This window comes from Schistocerca nitens, chromosome 3 (assembly GCF_023898315.1).
Source record: "Schistocerca nitens isolate TAMUIC-IGC-003100 chromosome 3, iqSchNite1.1, whole genome shotgun sequence".
In the NCBI taxonomy this organism is placed as follows: Eukaryota; Metazoa; Arthropoda; class Insecta; order Orthoptera; family Acrididae; genus Schistocerca; species Schistocerca nitens.
The window spans coordinates 129517589-129534425 of NC_064616.1; the positions used below are offsets into that span (position 1 = coordinate 129517589).

At 37.8% G+C, this 16837-nt stretch overlaps 1 protein-coding gene across 8 annotated transcripts in view; it reads right to left on the bottom strand.

The window, feature by feature from the left end:
- The window catches only part of LOC126248073 (band 7 protein AGAP004871-like), a 439986-nt gene that overhangs the window by 21420 nt on the left and 401729 nt on the right, over nucleotides 1-16837 (bottom strand). For 7 of the 8 annotated variants that reach the window (XM_049948729.1, XM_049948732.1, XM_049948730.1 and 4 more), the window contains 2 exons: nucleotides 7979-8134; nucleotides 542-639 (listed from right to left, as the gene is read on the bottom strand). In XM_049948729.1, coding sequence (XP_049804686.1) covers nucleotides 542-639; nucleotides 7979-8134 — 254 coding nt within the window. Of the gene's footprint in view, nucleotides 1-541; nucleotides 640-2153; nucleotides 2252-7978; nucleotides 8135-16837 lie in introns of all 8 variants that reach the window. The other variant, XM_049948726.1, reaches the window with a different exon arrangement.

Below are 16837 nucleotides of genomic sequence, written 5' to 3' on the forward strand. Positions count from 1 at the left end.
TTCAGTCTCAGTTTGTTGCAATGTACTTTTCAGTAAAAACTGACAAAGAAAAGAAATCAATCACTGGAAATAAATTTTAGAGTTGTACTAATGTTTGTTCACATAGGAGCAGTCCTTGAGATATACTAGAATTTATCTTGATAACAGATTTTACACATACACCCTATAAATTTAACAGTTGGAAAATTTCATAGTCTTTTTCCCAGAAAAATCTGACTTTTTGCTAAACTACTGTCAAATGTTTATCATATTTTAATGCCACTCCAATCAACAACATTTTTATGTGAACTTTGATTTATTAAGTTAAAAGGTTTAAAAAGCATGCTTGTACTCCTAAAACACACAGTGCATGAATATTAAACATCAAAAGTTCTACACTTTCTAGTTTCATGCAGAAATATCTTGAGAGCATTCATAATCAAAAATCACTATAGCCAAACATGTCTCCAGACTGAAGACCACAACATCAACAACAATAACAAAAACAACAACAAGTTAAATTCAGCACAGTACTCTCTTTCCATAGGTTTTAGGCACTCACCTGTAATTGTTAACTGAGACGATGGCATTCAAAGGATCATTTACTCTATAATAGACGACAGCATCCACTGTGACAGTCACTGAATCCCTGGTGAGTGCCTGAACCCACATTTTTGAGAATATTACAAGATATACTACATGAGCATATAACATGCAAAGCAAGCAAACATAACCTGAACATTTATATTTACATGTAAATATCAAACAGCTGTGTGATGATTTTTTGTGGCAGTGAAGGTTAAACAAGTAACTTAATTTTATAATTATCTATGAAGACAGGTGATCTTAACAGCAAAAATTTTTCATAGTTTTCGCTCATGCACACATATGTACACATGGTATAAAAATTCTTTTTAATAAACATTTAAGCTATTTTGCATAACAAATCATCAGTTAAATATCTGAAATGTAATTGTAGTTATTATGAAGAAAATAAATACATGACTTGCATCTGGATTGGTTTCAGTCTATAGTACCAGTTCAATTTAATTTTGTTAAATGTAATTTCAACTTAAAGTGCTAATCCGTCCTTTCGTCCTTTTACACACGCTAACACAACTAAGTTCAGCAGGCCATTTAATAGTTTCTGTAAATATAAAAGAGGGTAGAAGTATGGGTGCATAAAAATACTTCCATTAATTGTTACCTACAGTTTAAGAATAGGTGTGATCTACATTCCATAGAATAACACTAAAACAAACTAGATTCCAAATTATATGTTGTATATTCCCTACACTCATTGTAGTAAATGATAGCAAATATATTACGCTCTGTCATACACTTCTACCTTACTTGTAATGACAGCTGCTGCATAGAATTAGTTCAGAAAAATGTGTTTTCATAGAACAAAAGCACCTTCTTTGTTCATTTTCAATAGTGGCAAGAGCGATGATACTACAACTTATTCCATGAACTGATGTATTCACAGAACTTAGGCACTTCTGTAATAAAGATGCCATACAATTCGTTAATGTCTTCTATTTGGTAAGAATTTCTGATAACAATTTATGTTACATTCTTCCCCTAAAATTTCTGTTGGGAATGAAAGATTCAGAAATCTCTAGTGCAGTCATAAATTCTAACCTAAAATTGAAGCTATAATTTCTCCATATCCTTTTTTTAGTGTCTCTATATGAACCCCCTTCATCTGATGCAATAGTAAAAATTTACACACGAAAATACTCATCCCCCACAGCCCTATCTGTATATATTTTTACACAACTTAAAAGGTGTGCACACATGCATGAGCACCGTGAGGAATGTGTCATGAAAGCCTCATCACAAACCAAAATACTGTATCATTTACCAGTGCTGACAAGAATTTAAATACCAACTGAAAAGTATGCATGCCAAAATGCTGATGATTCCCAGGCTTAGGCTGTGATGCAAACAAATCAGTGACTACAGGATTCAAACTACAGAAGGAACATAGTGTCATAGTAGAAGTGACACCTGGTGTGATCTTTAGATCAATCTGATTGTAAATACAAAATTATGCAACCAAAAATAAACTAAAGAAGCTTAAAAAGCATTAATGTAGCTATTAAAAATGAGTTGATCAAATATATAATAATTCACAGTAAATGTGTTCCAAGATGCTTTCCTAAGGATACCTGTAATCTTCAACATTGTTGGTGGCCATTGTTGGACTGCTGACACGGTAGAATACAACAGCATCTACATTGACTGTGACTGAGTCACGTGACAGCACCTGAAATCCATTTCTATAATAGCATCTTCTGGAAGGGGGGAAAACCACCCACAACAAACAGAGAAAAGTGAAAAAAAAAGGGGTGGATAGAGAGAGAGAGAGAGAGAGAGAGAGAGGAGGGGGGTGGGAGGGGGGGGGGGGGGAATGAGGTATGGGTAAGACATGAAAAGGATGGGAGAGAGATGCTTTAAACTACTCTGTCTCATACTGAACATTCCTTTCCCTCTTCAGTTTTTGAAATCAAGTGAAGAATGTGTTCATACATTACTGCAACAATCTGTTGTACATGCCTGACACTAATTGTAAGTAACTTCCTACAGTGCAATCAATCTTATCTATAGCATATACAATATAAATATGAAGCTGAATAATTTAAAAAGGAAAGGTGAAATTGGTAGCCATTTCCTTTTATCTTCCAATGAACTTCATTTTTCATTTTAAGATTCATGGTAAATTTCAGTTTCTATGCAAGATGGATGCCAAAAACTGCTCTCATTATTCAGGAGAATTATGCATATGTGGGCAGTTAATTTTCATGAGATGAAGATACATCGTTAGTGGTGATAAAACACAGTTTGCTGCTATGTATTACATATGTATACCCCCTCCTTCATACACTGTATTTAAAAAGAATATTTTATTCTCATGTTGTTTTCTGTTACATTTTAAAATTTTGCTTGAACCTTCCTGTTCCCCATTTCCAGGCTGTAGCAAAAAGCACTTGGCTGATATTTTCATATTATTGTGTATTTAGCTTTTGTGTAAATGTACCTCCAGGAATGGTAGCATTAGCTCTGCAGTACAGTTCTGATCAAACATAATGCTTAACGTATGTGTCCCTCTCGTTTCATAATTTAATCTAATAACACAATTAACTAAGATCAATTCAGAGCTGAATTACTCCAAAAGTAGCACATACAACAGCAAAAATTCACAACAAAAAATTTTTAAAAGTTGGAGAAATAGGCAAAAGACAATGCTTAAGTATGACAACTTTTGATGTGAATAAAACAATATCTAATACACCATCATCAGGGCCTGAAATCTAAAAAAGTGTTGCGGCTACTAACGATATTCGGTACGGCTGCAGAAATTGATATTACTGCACTACAGCACTGACCAAACCAACAATGCAAAGAAAAAGTATTTGTATAGGTTTCAGATTCAGCAGCAGAAGTTCTTTTAATGGTATAGAAATCACAATTATCTTTAAAAAAACCTGTTTACAGTAAACAGTCTTCCTATTTTTTCAGTATTATTTCAAATATTGCAATGACAAAAGACCATCTACATCTATGTCTACATCTACATGGATACTCTGCAAATCACATTTAAGCGCCTGGCAGAGGGTTCATCGAACCACCTTCACAATTCTCTATTATTCCAATCTCGTATAGCACGCAGCAAGAATGAACAGCTATATCTTTCCGTACGACCATCCTATACACAACTAACAGCTACAGCCAAAGCCTCAAAGCAACTGGAAGAATGTATATACTGATCACTCATATAGTAAAATGTTCACATCTTGAAGACAAAAAATGTTATTGTAACCCTCATGAAAAAGATATGGTTTTGATTTACACTGACATAATTTTCATCAATGAAATATTCAATACAAATATTTAACATGTGAAAACATATATAAAAATTAACAGCAATTACTTACTCATTCTATTATTCACATAATCTTTATGAAAAAAGATACAGTAGCCAGTATGAAATGTCCAATCATTGGGAGAAAGCCAATGAATTGCAGTTTTTCCTGAGCTCTCATTGCAGGGATGTACTGTATTGGGACCTGCAGAGTGGGAGTTGGGGGAAGGGGCAGGAGGAGGAACGCTCAGGGGTATCTGGGGGTTAACATCTAACTGAGGCCATTTAAGACAGAACACTAGCACAGTTGGACAAGGACGAGTGAAGGAAGCTCTGTGGCTAAATAAGGAACTACAATTCGAATCCACTTCAAGTGATTCACAGATAAATATGAACATCTGAACGAGAATGGTCAGATAGGGATGCAAGTCCTGCTGCTCCAAAATAACAAGAGTAATTGTGCCTGTTGATTATTGCAATGCTGCTGATAAAATAAATGGAATCCATGGATTACAACTTGCCCTGTTCAGCCAAAATGTTGAGACTAATACTATGACAAATCTGTAAATGATGAGTTGCACAGGGGGAGGGTAGCAGTAGGAGCAAGGGGGGATGCACGTCTCATGAAGATATTTTGTTAAAAATCAAAATAATTTACTTTTATCTTGTCACTCACATGTGCACAGAAGTATTTTATTTGTATATTTGAATTACGTTCCATGGGTTCACTGAATTTCTAGAGATTAAATTTCTGCATTTTGCTCCAATGCATAGGACTTTCAAACTATTTTGAGTTATTTATAGATGTGTTTTCTATCCACGTGCTGCAAGAACTAACACGAAACATAATTCTGTTCACAGCAAATTTTTGGAATTTTATGTTCAAGATCCTTCCCACCTGCTGAGAACAGAAGATCTCATTCCTGGGACTCAAGCTATGAAGCCTTAATTCAGCTTGCCTTTTTTTAAATGTTATATATTCTAGTGTGACCCTTTTTTAAGTTTGTTTAGCATTTGCACAGGTGTGAAAATGCTGGTACTCTTGCTGTTAGTGCAGTAACTTCACGGGCCAACGATGCCTCGATAACAACTGGGTAACAGAACCCTGACGGAGAAAAAAAACTCGCCATGTGATCTAGTCTATGGGAAGCAGAGTGTCCAAATACATGCAGAGATTTGCATAGCAATAATCTCAGTCAGTGGATGGCATGGACAGTTAACAACTAAGCACACAACAGTAGCACTCGGCATGAAACACAAGCAGAGGTCCGCAGTAGTTGGGTGCAGAGTGAACGTTGCCTGCTTCACTTACTGACACCGCCAGTAAACACTTCGGTCAGTAGGACTGTCCTTATTATACGATATGTGGGCCCCCCGTGGCAAGTTCCTAGACTACTACACTGCTCCATCCATCCCATCTCATCTGCCTCCATCGCGATTTCTTCTGGCGGGGATACTAAATCCCTCCCTCACCTGAAAAGGCGATGGCCAAAAATGGCCATTCTTAGGCCACATCCTCCAGTGCAGAACCTGGGAGGGTGCCAGAGAACTTGACAGCAGACTGACCACCAGAGGAAGAAATGTCGGCACTTCTGGCCCCACCAGGACGGTGGAATGACTCAGAGGTTGCAGCAACGGTGGGCCCACCAGTGTCAGCGGGGACATGTGCCCCTCCAAGATGACAAGTGAGAGGAGGCAGAAGGGGATGGATACAGGTCGAAATTTATGGGCTCCACCTCAGCAGGTGGAGGTGCAAGTCTCACTGGGTAGCGAGGCTGCAGGCAATTGAGGGATGGTGGAGGGAGTGCAGGGGGCAAAACGGAAAGGTTCACTACTGCAAGCGGGAGCCCACCCCTAAAACAATGTCACGAGCAACCCTGGCTCTCAGCCGACCGGAAGGCCGCAGTTGCGGTGCCCCGACAACAGGGCACAGGTGCAACTGATTTCTATGATGAGTCAGCTGCTCCCCATCAGCATCCACCACAAACTGCCAACCTTTGTGGCCCACCATGACACCCAGCCGCCACCCCTGATGCTGGCTTACGGATGACAATTCACCATGTCACCAGGCCACAATCTTTCGTAATTGGTTTGAAGAATATTCTGGACAATGCAAGCAAATAATTTGACCAGATCACCCGACACGAATCTCCTTCAACATCTATGGGTCGTGAACTGGCAACACTTTCACAATTACAGACAGCTATAGAGGCCGCATGACAGAATATTTCTGAAGGAGACTTCCAATGACTTATTGCATAAATTCCACATCAGTTGCTACACAATGCCAAGCAAAAGGAGGTCCGACACAATATTAGGAGGTATCTCATGACTTCTGTCATCTCAGTGCATTACTAGTTGATGGATGCATAGCAGTTTTGACATGTTACTTTTGCATGTTATGACTTGTGGTGCAGCAGAATGAGAGGTGCATTGTTTTTATTATAAGTTTTGTCATATTTTTTTAATCTATTAATGTATTAGTTATTACTGTACCTTCTTTTACTTCTATTGCAGGCTCTGAAGATGGCTACCATATAGCCAAAACTGGTAATTCTATTTAAAAAGCAGTGCAATCAGACAATTATGTAAAAATTATGCATATCACAATTGCTCTCCAAATGGTCACTTTATTTCAATTTCAGTTCATAAATAAAAATGCTGACATATGGACAACACCAGCTCTAGACTGAATTTCTTACTGTTCTACATTTTGTAAAACAAAAGGTCATATTTGCCCTGCTTTCATGAACACAACATCATATCAAATCACAAACTGAAGGTCTACACGAGGAATAAATTTCTTTACATAAAAGCCTACTGTTCCCATGTTTCAGTGAAAGGAATCAGTAAAATTTCATTGATACCCCTTATGTCTGCTGCTTATAAATAATTTTTTTTGTGTTAACTTACTTCTTACAATATGTTTTATTCTTTGAAATAACATGTTTTCCTCAATTAGTGTTTTAGTTTAAATTTTCTCCCAGAAACATAATTGACATATTTTTTTCCAAACATTCACATTACTACCACTGGCAAACAGCTGTTGTTATTGATATGTTAACACCAATGACAGTGCAGTAGGGAAACAGAAAACTTAACTTATTCAAGAAACTATTGGCCCCAAAATAAAATTTTAATACACTCAATGAGATCTCCTTGAAAACAAGAGCTCACTTTGCTGGACCACTTTAAAACTTTACCAATTAATTGTGTTTTGTAACAAATATCTGGTTGGAAATGCCACAATTTTACAGATACACTGCACTCACAGAACAATATGTGATGTGCTGCCACTGCCACTGCCGCTGCCACCAGCCACCCACCTCCCCACCCTTCACCCTCCCTTACAAAAGCCAAGGTTCTAGTGAGTGACTGTCCTTCCAAGCCTGAGAAATTATTGAGAAAAATTATTTATGAAGTTTTGATATATGTAAATTACACAGCATGTCTAGAACAAAACTACAAAACAACCTGGATTGCTCTTTAAAGCAAGTGTTTCATGATGTGGGCACTGTCATCATGACAAAGTTAAATGATATGTTCTCGATTGTCGTAAATCCTTGGGTGTTCTAGGTGGTGACATATACTTTCAGTAAGTGTAAAAATGGTAATACATACTCCATGTAAGTCTCAATTGCATACTCCTGAACTTCAGAAGATGAAGTCCGATGTATCGTATATGATAACTGAAATGATCAGGGTACACCTGCAATGAAACAGTGTGCAAAGGTTTTGCTTGCAGCAACTGAGAAGTACAAAAGTACTAATTGAACTGAAGCAAATATGGTTTAGTGTGAACTATGAAACAAGTGTTGTATAGCCATACAGAAAGGTAGCTCATTTAAAGTATTCAAAAATGTAATTTCTCAGGAATAAACCACCAGAGACTATGAGCTGGTTTTACAACAACACTCAGCCAACATCCCTGAAAAATACTGAAAATTTTGTTGACAGAAATCACTTCTGCTCTGAATTACTAGGGAAATGGGACCATATCAGCATCAAATCAAAATACAGAGTATCGGGCTTCATCTTAACTACAGACATACACTGTGTTATGCTACTTACTTTGCTCACATTAGCTTTCCTTATAAATACTATTATTTGTTAGTTCTATATTTAACATACCTCTTGTGGAGGAACATCAAATGAAACAGTCCGTAGATCTACTTTGCAGTATGTATCAATGCATGGTAAGACAAAAAAAATTCCCGGACCACGGGCTCCCCCCTTACGAAGTCTCCCTAAGCGGAAGATAACAGCACGTTCGTACTCCTGGACCACCTAAAAATTTAAGAGCATTCATAACCCTTTGTTATCTAAATGAAAATAATCTGTCAACCTTAGTTTATTTACAATATTCTTATTCAGTACACAGTAGGAAACAGTAAACTTTAGTTCCATGAACAATTTCTAAAAAAAATTAAAGACAGTGGTGACTTCTTACTTCATTTAAGAAATTAAATATAAAAGAACAGTTTATACTACCACTTAACTTAGAAAATTCTACGAGATAACACAACTGGAAAACTATAGATAATTAATGCACAATCAACACTACTGATATCACTGGAAGATTATGAAAGTGTGTTGTTACAGAAGAGTCACCAAAATTTGATTTAGATGTTTTTGTTGCCGTTGTCATCATCATCATCGTCGTCTTCAGTCCAAAGACTAGTTTGATGCAGCTCTCCGTAGTGCTCTGTTCTTTGAAATCCTCTTCATCTGCAAATAGCTACTGCAACTTACATCGTTTTGAACCAGCTTACTGTATTCATCTATTCATCTTTTGGTTTCCCTCTACAGTTTTATCCCACACACTTCTCTCCAATCTGACATTGGTGATCCCTTGGTGTGTTAAGATATATCCTACAATAGATCCCTTCTTTTAGTCAAATTGTGCCACAATTTTTTTTTCTCATCAATTATATTCAGTAGCTCCTCATTGGCTACACTATTTACAATCTAATCTTCAGCATTCATATGTAGCACCACATGTCAAAAGCTTCTATTCTCTCTCCTTGTGTAAACTGTTTATTGTCCATGTTTCACTTCCATACAAGACTACACTCCAGACAAATACCTTCAGAAAAATACTTCCTAACACTTAGTCTATAATAGATGTTAACAAATTTCTCTTCTTCAGAAATGCATTTCTTGTCACTACCAGTCTACATTTTACATCCTCTCTGCTTCAGCCATCGTCAGTTATTTTACTACTCAAACAGCAAAACCCATCTACTACTTTTAGTGTCACATTTCCTAATCCAATTCCCCCAGTATCATCTGATTTAATTTGACTACATTCCATTACCCTATTTACTTTTGTTGGTATTCATCTCATACCCTCCCGTAGAGACACTGTCCATTCCATTCAACTACCGTTCCAACTTCACTGCCATCTCTGACAGAATTACAAAGTAATTACAATGAAATCCAGACCTTTAGCTGCTTATAGGCATTGATAAATATCAACAGGGACAGTTGAAAATGTGTGCACTGACCGGGACTCAAGCCTAGGATCTCCTGCTTACATGGCAGATCCACCTGAGCCACTGAGGACTCAGAGGATAGTGCGACTGCAGGGACTTATCTCTGACATGCTCCTCGTGAGATCCACATTCCCAACTTACTGTCCACACACTACATTTGTAGTGCCCCTGCCCACTATACTCATTACTAATGGCAGAAAGAACAGATACCATCTTCATAGAGAATTACAATGTTGTCAGAAAACCTCAAAGTTTTCATTTCTTTTCCGTAAACTTTAATTCCTTTTCCAAATTTTTCTTTTGTTGCTCAATGTAGCAATTGAACAGCATTGGGGATAGGCAACAATCCTCTCTCACTCCCTTCTCAACCACTGCTAACCTTTCATGCCTCTTGCCCTTTGTGACTGCCGTCTGGTTTCTGTATAAGTTTTATATAAGCATTTGCTCACTGTATTTTACCCCTGATACCTTCAAATTTTCAAAGGGTGTATTCCAGTCGACATTGTTAAAAGCTTTCCCAAATCTAAAAACGCTAGAAATGGAGGTTTGCCTTTCCTTTTAAGAGAACTCAAAGGGTCAAGTACTGTCTCACATGTTCCTATATTTCTTTGGAACCCCAACTAACCTTCCCCAAGACTGGCTTCTACCATTTTTCCATTCTTCTGTAAATAATTGTAGTTAGTATTTTGCAACCATGACTTATTAAACTGATATTTTGGTAATATTCACACCTGCAGCACCTCCTTTCTTTGGAATTGGAATTATTTCATTCTTCTTGAATGTCTGAGGGCATCACACACTTCTCATACAGCTTGAATACCAGGTGGAATAGTTTGTTATGGCTGGTTCTCCAAAGGGTATCAGTAGTTATGACTCTGTCAAATTCTTCTTGCAGTGTCATATCTCCTATCTCACCTTCATATATGTCATCTTCTCATTCTATAAAATGCCTTTAAGTACATTTCCCTTGTACAGCCCTTCTATAAACTCTTTCCACCTTTCAGCTTCTTAGCTTAGAACTGATTTTCCACTTGAGCTCTTGATGTTCATAGAGTTGCTTTTCTTTCTTTCAAATGTCTCGTTAATTTCCCTGTAGAGTATGTATCTTTCCCCTAATTACATATGCTTCTATATCTTTACATTTGTCCTCTACTCATTCCTGCTTAGCCATTTTGCACTTCTAGTCAGTCTCATGTTTTTCAATGTTTCTATTCCCCTTTTCTTGCTTCATTTGCTGCATTTTTGTATTTTATCCTTTCATCAGTTAAATTCAGTAACTACTGTGCTGTTCAGTGATACAATTCCATGTTTTTTAACTACTTAATCCTCTCCTGCCTCCACTATTTCATCTCTCAAAGTTACCCATTCATCTTCTTCTATATTCCTTTCCTTGTTTCAGTCAATAATTGCCTAATGCTCCCTCTGAAACTCTAAACCACCTCTCATTCTTTTAACTTATCCACGTCCCATCTCCTTACTTTCCTTCCTACTAGCAGTTTCTTCTGTTTTAATCTACAGCTTGTAACCAATAAATTATGGTAAGAGTCCACATCTGCTCCTGTAAATGTCTTACAGTTCAAAATCTGGGTCCAAACTCTCTGGCTTAATATTATACACAGAGGTGACAAAAGTCATGGGATAGTGATATGCACATACACAGATGGCAGTATATTGTCAACACGAAGGGAATTAACAGACTTTGAACACAGAATGGTAGGTGGAGCTAAACACATGGGATATTCCACTTTGGATATCATTAGGGAATTCAATATTCTGTAATCCACAGTGTACAGAGAATACCAAATTTCAGTCACTACTTTTCACCACGGACAACACAGTGGATAATGGCCTTCACTTAATGACCAAGAACAGCGGTGGTGTTTGCATAGGGTTGTCAGTCCAATGCATAGCCAACACTGCATGAAATAACCAGAGAAATAAATGTGGGATGTAGGACAAACATATCAGTTACGAGTGTGCTGCGAAATTTGGCATTAACGGATTATGGCAGCAGACGACCGAAGTGAGTGCCTTTGCTAAAATCATGATGTGGCCAACCATATTGGTTGGACTCTAGATGACTGAAAAACTGTGGCCTAGTCAGACGAGTCCAGTTTCAGTTGGTAAGAACTGATGATAGATTCCAAATGTGGCACAGACCCCATGTACCCAATTTGTCACCAAGACACTGTGCAAGCTGGTGGTGGCTCCAGAATGGTGTGGGCTGGGTTTACATGGAATGGACTGGGTCCACTGGTTCAGCTGAACAAGTCATTGACTAGAAATGGGTTTTGTTCAGTTATATGAAGACCATTTGCAGCCATTCACGGACTTCATGTTCTCAAACAACAATGTGCCACGTCACCGGGACACAATTGTTTTCAATTGGTTTGAAAAACATTCTGGACAATTTGAACAAATTATTTGGCCATGCAGATCATTTGACGTGAATTCCATTGAACATTTGTGGGAAATAATTGAGAGAACAGTTTGTGCACAAAATCCTGCACTGGCAACGCTTTCTCAATTGTGGATGCCTACAGAGGCAGCACGACTCAATATTTCTGCAGGGGAATTCCAATGACTTGTTGAGTCCATGCCGTGTTAAGTTGCTGCACTATTCTAGGCAAAAGGAGGCCCAACATGATATTAGGAGGTATCCCATGACTTTTGTCACTTCAGTGTATAGTCAATGTGCAATATTTCAGAGTCTCCAGGTCTCTTCCAGATATTAAGCCTTCCTTAACGATTCTTAAACCAAGTGTTAGTGATGACTGAATTATGCTGTGTGCAAAATTTTACCAGGTGGCTTCCTCTTTAATTCCTTTCTCCCACTTTATACTCTTCTAGTATTTTTCCTTTTCTTTCTTTCCTTACTATCAAATTCCAGTCTCCCACCACAAATTTTCATCTCTCTAAACTATCTGCACAGTCTCTTTTATCTTATTGTACACTATTTTCAAACTCTTTATCATCTGCAGAGCTAGTGGGCATAAAAAAATTGTACTGATGTGGTGTTTGTTGGCTTTGTGTCTATCTTGGCTATGATAATACATTTACTATGCTTTAGCTTACACTCATTCCCATTTTCTCATTCATTATTAGACCTACTCCTAGATTTGATTTTGTGTTTATAGCCCTGTACTCACCTGACCAAAAGTCTTGTCCATCCTGCCCAATTAAAAGATCGGACATTCCACACAGTAATCCATAGAATGCCAGTTTTGTTTTTCCTGATGACAACACCCTCCTCAGTAGTCCCCACCCAGAAATCTGAATAGGGTCTATTTTACCTCTAGAATATTTTATCAAAGAGGATGTCATCATAATTTAAGCATACAGCAGAGCTGCACGCCCTCAGAAAAAATTATGGCTGTTTGATTTAGCACAAACACAAAAAAGAAATAGCAAGACACTTTGAACAGAGCGCCTGGGTCATATTGACAGAATGTACATATTCTGCATCAGGTTTGCACTGCTTTTCTTACTGGATATTTCCTTCATAACTGAAAAAAATAATCTAGGACTTTGATGCTAAGGAACTATAGTGCTACTCGAATTCAGCTATTGGATTGTTGAATAGTACTGAGTTACTTACTCTGATGAGATAGATCAACATAAGTTTGGATTAACACAAAAAGTTGAAAACACACAAGAAAGGAGTGTTTGCAGTTTTGTCGATTTTGTGAGAGTGTGCAATAAAAGATAGGAAGAAGGTTAGGGTTTTTCATCTCATCAGCATCGAGGCATTAGAGACAGAGCCCAAGCTCTGAATGATTCAAAAATAGAGAAAGAAATCAGATGTGGCATTTCAAAGGACCCATTCTGGCCACTTGTCTGAAGCAGTTTAGGGAAATCGTGGGAAACCTAAATCTGGTTGGTTACTTGTGAATTTGACGTATTATATAATATGGGATACTAGATGCTGCAAATCTCTGTGGTTTGTCACGGACAAAATTTGATGTAGAAATTCTATGTATGCTTCAATATTGTTCCAGAATGAGATTTTCACTCTGCAACGGAATGTGCACTGATATGAAACTTCCTGGCAGATTAAAACTGTGTGCCGGACCGATACTTGAGCTCGGGACCTTTGCCTTTCACAGGCAAGTGCTCTACCATCTGAGCTACCCAAGCATGACTCACGCCCTGTCCTCACAGCTTTGCTTCTGCCAGTATCTTGTCTCCTACCTTCCAAACATTACAGAATCTCTCCTGCTATGAGGACGGGGCGTAAGTCGTGCTTGGGTAGCTCAGTTGGTAAAGCACTCACCCGCGAAAGGTAAAGGTCCCGAGCTCGAGTCTTGGTCCGGCACACAGTTTTTATCTGCCAGGAAGTTTTACACGTATAACGCTCGCAAAAGTTTGGAAGGTAGGAGACAAGGTACTGGCAGAAGTAAAGCTGTGAGGACGGGGCATGAGTCGTGCTTGGGTAGCTCAGACGGTAGAGCACCTGCCTGCAAAAGGCAAAGGTCCCGAGTTCAAGTCTCGGTCTGGCACACACTTTTTACTTGGGTAGCTCAGACGGTAGAGCATTTGCCCGCGAAAGGCAAAGGTCCTGATTTCGAGTCTCAGTCCGGCACACAGTTTTAATCTGCCAGGAAGTTTCAATATTGTTACTGTCACAAGTCCATTGGTTTCCAGATTTCCGAACTGATCATTTCAAATACTCTACAGCTTTAGAAAACTTCTGCTACTTCATTAATAATAAGCTGCAGTATCATATAATGACAAAAAACTAAGAAAGAGTTAACTAATTTAATCAGTATCCATATAGCTCACAGTACAAATATCACATGTCTTTTTGAAAATACACCTTTAAGGAAAGAAATGATACCATAAGAGTTATATAAAGCAATGCCAGTTAATGAAACATTAAAAATATAGCTATAAAATTAATAATGGAATTAACTTTTTTAATGAAAATACTTGCCTCCTCCTGACATTTAACACATTCACCAGTCAAATTTGTTATGACAAATGAATTATCCTTCAGAGAGATCAACCAATCTGCAATCCTTATATCCTATATTCCCTCTTGAACTAATGTCATGTTAACCAAAATGTCAACTGTGAATGTAGACTTTCCTAACATGTGCTACTGACAAAACCTCTTGGATGACACCGTTAAAATAACGCAACAATTCAATTCACAGACTGTCTTACTTATCATCATCTTCACCAGAAGATTATCAGTATGGCACTCTACAAAGTGTCACAGTATTTTGACACTGCCACCCAGCTCAAAACACAAGAGCTTTTCATTGATATGTCAACAGTTCGTGATTTTAATTTTATTACCTACATTTTAAATGTCTTACTTTTACAGCGCAGATGCTACACCTTTTATATTGATGAAAGTTTGTTTTACAGTAATTTGTAAGTGGTCTCTTACTTCCTAAATAGACGCAAGAAACCTACTAAAACCGAGATCTGGGATCATTAGCATTCTGAACCTCTTGCTGTTTTCTCTTCCTATTCCTCATCATGTGCAACTTTTCTCACCTTGGTTGACATTTCTGGCACATTTTTAAATCCCAAATGTTGTCAGTGTTGTGTTTGAGCAGATGCTCTTCCCAGTCCCAGTCTTAAGTGAGTCTATATTACTCAGCAGAAAAGATGTAGTAAAGATGCATCACCTTTACATATATTATGTAAGCAATGATCTATAGCATGTCCAGAAACCATCTTATCCCTAATTATTTCTGTATTGTTGAACATACCTTCCTCTGAAATCTGTCAGCAACCATGATGCAGAATCTTCTTTTTCTCACCACTGCTGCAATTTACAGTCTGTGTCAATGTAAACATTTCGAGCGTATACTGCTGGTGGCAGTATTCAGAAACCTCAATGTTTTTATGAATGTTACACTTGTCATCTTCTGGTGAATGGTGCCCTATGGAAGACAAAATTCTCATCCAGCGACAGTTTTAATCTGCCACATGGGCAACCACCCAATCCAGGGCACATTCTATAACAAGTCACAAGAGGTTTGTATATTTTGTGCCATCTGAATTCTCCTCCTTGATAGCAGCGATTTCAAATACACATATGGGTATGTATTCAACAATGCTTAATTTTCTTTCATGCTAAGGAAAAGCTTATTACCTCATCAATCTTCCACCAGCCCTTCCACCAAGTCCAGTAGGTTACAAGAACTAATCTAGTCATAGTCCAATAAAAAGACATTTGCAGCTACAATTTATTTGTTTTTGTCAGCCCACAGCATCCAATCTACCCTATACTTTAATCCCCTTTTTCCCTGCTCTTGAGAGAGCATCTGCACCCATTTGTCATTCTGAAATAAGGTAACTTTCTCCTATTGCATCTGCCACATCCCTTAGCACTCCAGCAATACTTGTCCCAAAGTATCACGACCCACTGCACTGATATTATTAATTTTTCTGCCCTAGTTTCTACCTTCAGTCATGTGACTAATAACCCTGTCAACTTTTCCTTTCAGCATCCATCACATTCTAAATCTTAACATTTTTATTGTTCACAGCCTTTCTTCAGTGCAATTTTTTTCATTGACTTGACCTACTTTAACTCTTTTATTTATTCACCTGTTTGGTTATTTTCCTTAAATTTCTCACTTTTCACACGATACACAGTCGCATATGGCTACTAAGCTACCCGAGTGCAGTTGTGCATTGGTAAAGCATTATGACAACTATTTACTATTAAAAACAGTCTTGATCACGATTTATTTATCAAGGTGACCGGTTTCGATCACTACTGTGGTCATCTTCAGACTATTGAGTAGGAACCTCTTTCTGTATTTATAAGACATTGATCACTGCTGTTCCCGTAATGCATTCAAAAGTAATTATGACAACTATTCTGGGATTAGAGCACGCATCTGGCAGTTTTTAATATTAAAACTGCTTCAAGCAACAAATGGGAAATTAGTTCCCACTATATTTACCTAAACAAAAAAAAATCACTTAAAATATTTATTGTTTGATAATTTGATAAGAGAATTAAATACAATTCATTTAGACTTTTAACAGAAAAATAATTTTTTAATGGTGAGCAATACTGACTGACTGTGGTAAGTATTTTATATGCACATAATGTACTATCTGCTATAACCCAGTACGTAATACTTGGCTAAATGCCACAGCTCAGGCTGCCAGTGCGCTACATTTTGAATAAACACCTGCGGTGGGCCACACGACTTGCACACACGGAACAGCAATCACTTGTTTTCCACCGGAGCCTTCCTCTTTATAAGCCTGGTGCAGGAGGCACTTGCTCTCATATTGTGTTGATACTTACTGTCAGCAACTGCTTGTATCAGCACCTGGATTGTTTCTATGTTTGTATCTACATTCTCAATTGTTGTCTGCCTGTAACTAGAAGAAGAATTAACTCTGGTTGATTGTGGTCATGCTGTTGGTAGTGTCTTACAGTGTGATAGAATTGGTGACAAGTGTGGTGTTCACTTCCAAGTGCTCAGTCTATTTGGTTGTTCCTTCATTTCTTCTATCC